The sequence below is a fragment of the Toxoplasma gondii genome, chromosome Ib, assembly GCF_000006565.2.
Source record: "Toxoplasma gondii ME49 chromosome Ib, whole genome shotgun sequence".
Lineage (NCBI taxonomy): Eukaryota > Apicomplexa > Conoidasida > Eucoccidiorida > Sarcocystidae > Toxoplasma > Toxoplasma gondii.
The window spans coordinates 738,738-748,268 of NC_031468.1; the positions used below are offsets into that span (position 1 = coordinate 738,738).

The window sequence follows — 9,531 nt, forward strand, 5'->3', positions numbered from 1 at the left end:
CAGAATCTCGGAACGGACATCTACGCTTGCATGCGACGAAACTCTGCACAGTTTTTCAGGGACTCTCCGAAACCGCTTTTCTGTGTCGTGAGGGACTGCCTGTTGCCTCTCTTCTGTCTCACCACTGAGGAAGAGCGCAGCTCCAGTACATGCGGGAGAGCCGGACTGTCTCTCTCTCGCCTCCGGCGCCCTCGAGAGACTGTCGCGTTGTATGTCTCTGTCGAGGACTTCTTCGTGACCGGCCTCGACTTTCATGTGGAGATGCGGGAGGGCCGAAGAGAACGGAAAGCTCTCTCTTCGCCTGAATCTCCCTGCGCCAGTGCGCTCTCCTCAGTCTGGTGCATCTCGCTCGCGTCGGAACTCGAAGTTCCTCGAAGAGACGCAGGCCGCGCCGCTCACTGGGGCGCGACGCGAGTCGCTCCGGTCGCAGTGTCTCTCTCGCCTGTGGCGGAGCGAATGCAAACCGCGCGGTCGATGAGCCAGTGTTGAGGCAAGGACGAGGAAGCAGGAGACGATCAGAGGAGGGAGAAGAAAAGCATGAAGCAGAGGAGAACCAGAAGTGAGGGAAGAAAGGAGACCCGGCAGGAGACAAAGAACAGGGCGGGAGTGAGTGGTTGGTGTGAGGCAAATGGCGCAGGAGCAGCGCGAGGAAGAAAAAAGAAGGAAGGCGGTGACAGTGGCCGCCGCAACTCGAACGGAGACACCCGGTGTGTGCGATGAAAAGATGACAGGACGCCCAGAGGGAAGAGAAGACCGCGCAGCCGGTCCCCGCGATGCGCGAGGCGAAGGCACTCGCATGTCGCCTTTCTTCTCTCCCTTCCCGACGTCCTCTGCCCTTCGCCATGTAGATGAATACGGGGAATCATGGCTTTCCTCTTCAATGCAGGAGCAGCTGGCAGGAGACCCGTTCGCGGATTCCTCAGCGCCGCCTTCGCCTCCGTCGCCTGGACCGTCTCGCCTTCCCTTCTTGGCGTTCTCTTCTTCGCTGGCGCCAAACGAGGCAGTCCCCACCGGCGGCGCCGCAGGGCGCGCAGCGACGAACGGCGTCTCAGCCGCCGCAGACGCAAGTGCCAGCCTAAAGGAGACAGGAGACAGCGGCAACACAAGCGAGGAGACAGCAGCCGCCGCGCCTCAGTGGCACGCCGACGCTGCCAAGGTGGGTCTCTTGAGCAACAACGGCAGACGATTTTGGAAGAAGCGAAAGGCGGGCATGATCTCCCTGGTCTACGAAAATGCGTTGAGGTCTTCACACGTCCACGCCTACCGATACGACATTCTTCAAGGTGAGAGCGAAAGAACGCCGAAGCCGCCTTGCCTCTCTTTCTGTGTTGGAAATGGAGCTGAGACCCACAACAGAAGAAGGCTGCTTCAGCTTCCTTCATTGACTTCCTGTCCGCAGCAGCCCTGTGCCTTCTGTGTTGAAAGGCTAAAGAAGACATGCACGCCTTCGTGACTCCTTTCTTCATTCACCGCATCTCCCTTAGTTATCGATCTCGCTCTACAGCAACCCAGCGCGTCTCTGAAGCATCGACGTCGACCGTTCAAGGTGCCTGTGTATCTCCACGTCGCCAGTACTCTCATACATATATACATATATACATATATGAATATATATATATATATATATATGAATATGTGTATATATATATATATATATATTTAGGCGTTTGTACATGTGTGTTTCCTGTGGTTTTTGGTATGTATTTGGTTGTCTGTGAAACGGCATCTGCCACTGACTTTCGCTATTTCCTGCCGTAGCGCGTATTCCGCACAACCCAAGTGCGTTTTCGTCCATTATTTTGCCTCTCTCCACAGGCAACGTGAGCGCGGCGGACGGCGCAGGCTTCGTCTTTGCAAGTGAGTAGAGACGCGTTTTGGGGGGATATGTCTGTCATCTTTTCTCTTGGCTGAGAGGCGAAGCGGATACGTCGGGAGCTCCGAGACCCTCCGAACGGCGCTCGCGAATGTGACTGTGAATGTTGTAGACGAGAAGCTTTTTCAAATGGCGCCTGAGAAGCCAAGCAGGCTCGCACCGGAGGAAGATCGACGGCATTCATCTGTGCGTCGCAGCAGACAGTCTGTGAGAGGGGGAGTTGAACCTGCTCAGCCAGCAGAGAGAAGGTGACCTTCTGTATCTCCTAGTTCCAGTCCTAGTCGGGACCGCCTAGGTGCTGCAGTGAGTCTGTGGATTCCCCCAGGAGCTGTGTTTTTCTCTGCATGCGTATTCGCAGATCGGGTCCCCTGCGGGAAGAACATCCAGACTCTCTGGAGCGTCTTTGTCAATCGCCAGGGCACCCTCTGCAAACGTAAGTGACGATGAAAGCTGGATCCAGAAGATGCTTCAAACATGTCGTGGTGTCCTGCGTCCGTCTTGCACCCTGTTTTTCTGGATTTCCTAACCGTGAACTTCTGCGCCCAGGCACTTCCATCCGTAGATCTGTCGACATCTACAGGTTCAGAAAACGTAGTCTGCAGGCATTTCACCGGATAATATGTAGACAGTCATACACATATCCGTGTAATTTTGCATAACTACAAACATAGATAAACATATATATATATATATATATGCATAGATGCATTTAGTCAAGCACAGACGTATATATACATGCATATATATATATATATATATATATATGTATATATATATATATATATATAAGTATCTGTCTAGGTTGAATCGGTGAGGAAAACAGTCAAAGGGGCAGCGAGGTGGGGAAGATCGATGCACACCGATGTGTACGGCTGAGAAATGCGTTCGTTCCAGACCGGTGCGAGGACGGTTGTCGAACTTCACTTTATATTAACATGTGCGCCTTCGCCCTCGTCGTAACTCACCGTTTGTATATTCTGGTAATCACGAATTGGCAAAAACAGAAAATTAGAGTTTTAGGGTGTTTCTCTTTAGCCTGAGACTTTAGACGTCACAGAAAAGAAAAAAGCTGATTCGTGTCTTGTAGAGGATGTCTCTGCTTGTGCTTTTGGTGGTGTCACAGGCATGGGCCAAAACCTGGTGAGGCTACCGCCGCCTGGCCTGAAACCTCTGGAGGCAGGAACAAGTGTGTATCTTCTCGTCGACCTCGACTGCAAAGTTGCTGTCTTCCAGGTAACCACGAGTGCAGCGAACTGTCGCCGAGTTTTTTCCAGCGTTCTTCGACCTTCGTTTGTATTACTGGCTTCTGCCTTTCCATTGGGTTTCTCGCCATTGCAAAACGCATATGCATTCCCGGTAATGAGCCTCTTGACTCTTCGTCGGTCCGTCTCTCTCGGCTCCAGCCCCGTCGTCTTCTCACGCGTCTGTCCGCGTTCTTGTTCGCTGACATGTCTCTTCTCCTGTCTCTTCTCCTGTCTCTTCCCTCCTCGTCGTGCCTTCCTTCCTCTCATTCCTTGCCACGGTGTCTCTGCTGCCCTTCCTTGTCTTCTTCTCTTTTTTCTCCGCGTTCTCTTCTCTCTCGCGGTCGACTGTCGGCGCTCTTCTCCCCTGTCTCTCGGTGCATTCAGATGCGCACGGCGGAGGGGACGGAGACACCACCCCGGGTGGTCGCCTTTCAGGACATGGCTGAGACTGCCGGTTGCTCTCAGGGCTACTTCTGCGTCGTCATCGCTGCTGGTCCGTTTCCATCCCTCACAGGCAACTACGCCACGACCGATAACGATTCGTTTCTTGCGCTGGCCTTTCCACCTGTGTAGTCACTGAACAAAGCGAAGCGGAACACCCATTCTGTCTGCCTCGAGTCTCTCCTGAGGCACCGGGATAGGCAGTTGTCACGAAGAGGCAAGAGACCGGCGCAACTTCCATCCTTTTTTCCTCGTCTCCTTTTGCTTTTCTGGCGTTTCTTTGACGACGACACCTTCCCTTCCTTCTCTCAGACCTTTCCTCTTCGATGGCTGTTGCGCGCGCATTCTGGGGGCTTCTTCCCATTCGTCCTTCCTTGCCGTTCTCGCTTCGCCTGTTTCCTCTCTCCCTGCTTGTCGCTGTTTTCGCCTTTCCATTCGAATCATGGCAGCGCGTCTTTTTCGTTCTCGTATCGCTTCTTATTTACATCCTTTTCGCAGTTACATCCTACGGACAACGCCATATACATCTGTACATCTCCATATCGATTCGTGGATACATGCATACATTTATCATACAAGTATGCCAGCAGATGAGCGTGTGTATGGACCGTCAGGTTAAGAGAGGCATCTCTCGCAGATGTACAGAGACTCCATAACAATCCCTGTATTCCAAAGACCCAATTCGTCCGCAGAAAAGAAAATGAACTTCCGTGGATGTCCTTCTCTCAGGCGATGTCGTCGTTGAGGTGTCAGACCCAGTTGAACTGCGCCAGATGTACGCGACACAAATCCGGCCGTCTCTCTCTGTTTCTTCTCTTTCGCGGCCTTCTTACGTGGATTTGTCTTCTTCAAAGGCGCCTTTACCGCCTCCTCCTCCTCCGTTCCTGGGCCTTCGTCCTTCCTCCCGATGTCCCCACCTGGGGGGTTTCCCTGAAAGCAGATCCGTCGGGAAGCACCCACCGGAGGCTCTTCCTTTGTTCGGCTCTCGTGCACCTCGCATGAGCCCCGTGCAACAAGATCTCTCTTTTCTTCCTTCTTCAGCGTCTGCCTTTCCTTCCTCGTCGTCTGCCTTTCTTACACCGCCGTCAGTCTTCCCATCCGCGACTTCTCCTTCCTCGTCTCCTTCTTCGTCGTCTGTCCTTCCTTCTGCTTCGCCGCCTCCCTCGCCGGTTGTGGCTGCGTCTGCCGGTCTGTCGGCAGCTGGGTGTTCTCCCGCTGCGCGGTCCTCTTCTGACTGCGTCCCCTGTCCAGTCATCGAGAACTTAGTTCATGCGGCTGAAGAGACAGGGCTCCACGACAGCCTCTCTTACACGTCTCTCTCTGTTCTGTCTTGTCCTGGGGCCGTACTTCCCTCGCCGTCCGCGCTCGGATCCTGCTCGGCTCCCCGGTCTGCGCCGTCGTCGGCTTCCTCGGCTTCCTCGCCTTCCTCTGTGCTTTCCAATGGAGGCGTCGCTTCTCCGGAGGTCCTCGCGCTTCCTTCTGGCACCTCTGCCGGCCCAGGCCTTCTGGCCTCGGCCTGGCCCTCAGTGGCCTCTGCGGCGGCCGGCGAGGAGACAGAGACCGTTCAGAGCCTCCGCGAAAGAGACGAACGAGGCGATAGGGACGAGGGGTCCGTCTGTCTGAGTCGAGCTCAGAAATTGCGTCTTCCCTGTCCGAGCCGGAATGTGTCGCCGCTGCGGTTCTGCGCCAGCTCCGAGCCGTCGGCCGTGAAGCCTGAGAGAGTCCGGAAACTGTCGGGTGACTGTGTCTCCGTGCGCCGGCGAGATAGCGGCGAGGTCGAGGCGGATCCCCTGACCCCCCTTGTTGTTTCACTCGCCAGAGACGTGACTCAAGAAGGCTCACCTGCCGTGAGGGACACTGGACCTTCGGACGCTTCTTCCTTGTCCTTCTCGTTTTCTCTGTTCTCTCCTGCCGTCTCGTCTGCGCCTTCGCGATACTTCACCCACTCCGCGGAGTCGGCCGCGACCTCGAGGGAGACCGCGCGCCTCCCATGTCCCCCCCAGTCTCCGGTACAGCCTTTGTTTCTTTCGCATCCGGGCGGCCTGTTCGACGGCCAGGCCTTTTTGAGTTCGTCACCCTTCGCGCGTTGCGGCTCCGTCCCCTTTTCGCTGCCTCCTCACCTTTGTGGCCCGAACGCGGCGGCCGCCAGTGTTGCCGCCTCTGCAGCCACCCAGCTGCCGTACCTCTTTCTCGAGTTCGAGCGTCTGGTGGCGACGGCTGTAGGCGGGGCAATTGTCGCCTCCGAAAACCTTCCTGCGTCGCTCTCCTCGTTTGCCTCTTCCCCCTCGAGGCTGGTCTGGAACAACCGCGCTGCGTCTGCTCACGTGATCGCCGCAGCCGCACACATGACCGCAGCCGCGCAGGCGATTGCGTTGGAAGCGCAGCAGGAGGCCGAACCGTTCCGGGCCGCCGATTGTGCTGCGACCGCTAGTTGGGCTCCAAGTGGCGGGACCGCTGAGCACGTGGGCGAGGCAGGCAAAACATCAGGAAAACCAGCGGCGGAGGCGCCCGAGGACGATGCCGGCGTTCAGAGGCCGACGGAGGGACGCTCACTGGAGGCGAAACGACATGGAGTTTCGAGAGAGGGTCACCGCCTAGGGAGACAGACAGACAAGAGTGTGAAGTGGGAAGACGCCGAGCTCCGGGAGGAGGTCGGCACAGAGATCATCCACTCTTCTGCAAGGAGGGGGCTCCAGTTTGTGGCGCCGCTTCTCTCGCCAGACATACGAGGCGGTCGACTCACTTCGCGACCATCGGAAACACCCAGGGACGAAGAAACGTTTGAAAGAAAACACTCCGTTGAGGCCGCTGAAAGAGAACGCCCAGCAGAGACGCGAGAGGAAGAAGGCGCCTCGTCGGCAGCAGCTCCGGAAAGCAGGGAGGAAGGAGACTTGAGGGACGCCAAGAGGGTCGAAGCGTGAACGCGAATGACGGCAACTCCACACGCCAAAAGACAAAAGCGACAGATCTATTCTTGCTTAACAGGTCATGTGGGTGAGCGTCCCTCTCTGGAAAGTCCGTTTGTTCAGACGCGCATCTCTGAGTTCGTGCGGACAAGGCCCTGGAAAGCTCCTGGACGCCCTGGCGGAACCTGCAGATGTATCGGTGGGGTGCCAGGACGCTGATGTCGGTGCCACTCAAAGGCAGGAGGTCTGCTCAGTGTGTTCGTTGCGAGTTTTTACTGGGGAAGAAAGGCGAAGTGAAAGGGCAGTGCTGTGGCCATGGAGGGTGTTTGCAAGCAGAGTTGGCGCAGCCGAGGCTCAATAGGGACCTGAAGTCTCTCTTCGAATGCCCCGCATTTTCTGACTCACCAGAAGAGCGGCCCTGGCTGCCGAGGGGCACAAGGACAAGCGCCCAGGAAGTCCTGTGTGATGCAGATTTTGTATTTCTGTGTGTATATCAAAACGGTTACCTACGCACAGCTGTGATCTCCGCTGCAGCAGTCTCTTTCCTAACGTTTGTCTGTGCAGAGTGGTTCGGTCGAAGGTTTGGGTGTCTTGTCTTAGCGGTAAAAGGGAAGGACGAGCATTCTGGTTGCCGCGTTTCTTGTCGGCAGCCCCCGTGAGCCGGTGTCGAAAGTGCCGACTGCGTTGGCATGAGGGAATCGATCTCACCGAGGTGTTTGTCTCTCGTGTGCTTGCAAGAACTGACCGGGGCGTTTACCGGGTTCGCCGAGAAGCGGATGAGGCCTCCTCTTCAGTTCTTGCATGTAAATACGGAATTTTGTGACTCGTTGGCGATGTCGCCAAGGCGGGGAACGACATACACCCTCGTACCGAGATGAAGAGTTCACATGCCTCCACGCGCACTGTGTGCGGCGGTTGCTTTTCGTCTGTTAAAAAGGTTTGCTCACGTCGGACCGTGCTGTTGACATCGATGAAACGGGCAGACGAACGTCTGTCGCCTGGATTTTTTCGCGAGACCAAGGAGGGTAAACTCCTCACAGTCCTCGCAACCCGACAGAAAATACATGTACAAATGTGTATATATAGAGATACGTGTGTGAATGCGCATGCGGCTGTTTGTGCATGTCTATGCGTATGTGTGAAAGAGAGCGCTGCGAATCCTTGTAACGATTCGCGTACCTATACGGGAGGAGACTTTGACTTTGCGAATGCTGATCGGTTGGGGGTCCCATCACAAGGGAAGAAGCGATTTTGGAGTAAGTGAGAGGCTGTAGGGTCGTGGCGACACATGCATGGAACGACCGGAATGGGTTGCTCATGTGAGTGCCTACGTTTGTTCACCTGTGTATATCCGTAGTCAAACTGCCTGGAGTACAACGCCGCTGGGCGCTGGGGGTATGTCATTTAAACCCGTGTGTTTTTCTGGCCTACTCTAGAAGTTCTGTCTTGCCTCCGGGTCATTTTTTGTCAATTTCGGGAGTTCGGAGACTTTCAGTTTCCTTCCTCCCTTGTCACCGCAGTGAAGACGCCTGCTTACAAAGGCACATCGTTGTTATAACGTCCGTTTCGGCCTTCACTCTGTTGACGGGGAAGTAGTTTGTCAAAAATATTCCGCCTTCCTCATCGCGTTTGCATGTTTGTTCATCGTATCATGGCGTGTTCTCCCTTCCTCGGTACCATCGTTGTCAGGACTTCGTCGAGTTTCAAACAGCCCCAGGGCGCACACATAGATCCTCACCGCGTTGCTTAAGCCACCGATTTCTATCACAGCACGACAACAGAGATCCGACCTGACTTCACATGTATCCTAGGATCATAACGAACACAGCTGGCTTTTCTTGCCTCCTTACTAACTGGGGACTGCAACTCAATGAGACTGACACGCGATTTAGAGATGATTTATTGGCGGCGACGGCAACGCAGCAACACAACGGTTTTTCACGCAGAGATGTACCTTCTTGGAAACAGAAATTCCCTTTGGCATCCGCAAACTAGCTAAAAATCAGCTGCGACTGTGCGCCTGTTCCTTCCGCACGACTTTTCTCTGCATGTGCATAGAAGACCTCGACAAACGAGCGCGAACCACTCGCGTTTAGCACAAAGACTCCGAAGACACGAAACGGCCTTCCCGGACTTCTTGCGTGCCACCGATGGTCACCCGAAAAAGGAAGGAAGCACTATGGATCGACGCCGTTCGCTAGTTTCATTTCACACTTCACACCGGTCGGAAGATCTTCGCGTGTTTTGTGTCACCTGCACGAAAAGTTCCAGTCGATCAGAAAGGAAAGTGGTGGCCTATTCTGGACGACAGGCGAAAAGATACCGATTTATCCTCAGTCGGGACTCGTAGATCCATCTCGCGTGAATGATTCGGTCAGGATCGCACACGCCGTGGTCTTTCCTAGTTACCTTATGCTATGACATCCGCTGAGCGAGAGCGCAGCGCTCGGAAACAGAGGGAATGCCTATTTGACGTAAATAAGACTCCGCCAGAGCGACAACAGAGCGCGACACTATAGGCGTGCGATGGCGGGAGAATAAAGGCCAAAAGGTGAAAAGGACTCAGAGAAGAGGATGACACGGAGGAGAGGTGCTCACTCACGCTCAGACAAGCACTAAGTGGTGAGTGCGAAACCTTACTCCACTGCCTTTTCTCAAATGGTTGGGCGGAAGCGGAACCGGGACCCTTCAGCGAGGAGGCAGCGTCCAGGTATTAGTTGTGTCAACCTATGCAGCTACTGTGGGACTCGGAGTCCCAGTTTCAGTTACGGAGCTTTTTGAGTACACCGTGCACCGTTGCATTCAGGACCACGACTTTTAATCGGTTGGTACAGAATATCCCGATTAACTGGGCTAGAAGATACCGGGTAAACCGCGACCCAGAATTCTATGGTTGAAATCATAAGTGAACAGGTGAATGGCGCTAACAAATGTTAGAATTCCATCTGACGGTTAGATAAGAACGTCCCCAACTGCTCGCGAAGTAGGACTGTGCCCTGTGACAGGTGTATACGGTGGGGGACGGAAGTTTGATGATTAGGAAAGGAAGCAGGACTGCATCCAGTGG

General features: G+C 54.8%; 1 protein-coding gene across 1 annotated transcript; it reads left to right on the forward strand.

The window, feature by feature from the left end:
* The first annotated feature begins 74 nt into the window (after positions 1-74).
* TGME49_208510 (hypothetical protein) lies at positions 75-8,221 on the forward strand. Its single transcript, XM_018779421.1, has 6 exons — positions 75-1,283; positions 1,816-1,857; positions 2,232-2,306; positions 2,997-3,106; positions 3,502-3,610; positions 4,288-8,221. The coding sequence occupies exons 1-6, from the start codon at positions 629-631 to the stop codon at positions 6,477-6,479; spliced, it is 3,183 nt and encodes a 1,060-aa protein (XP_018638484.1). The 5' UTR covers positions 75-628; the 3' UTR covers positions 6,480-8,221.
* The last annotated feature ends 1,310 nt before the right edge of the window (positions 8,222-9,531 follow it).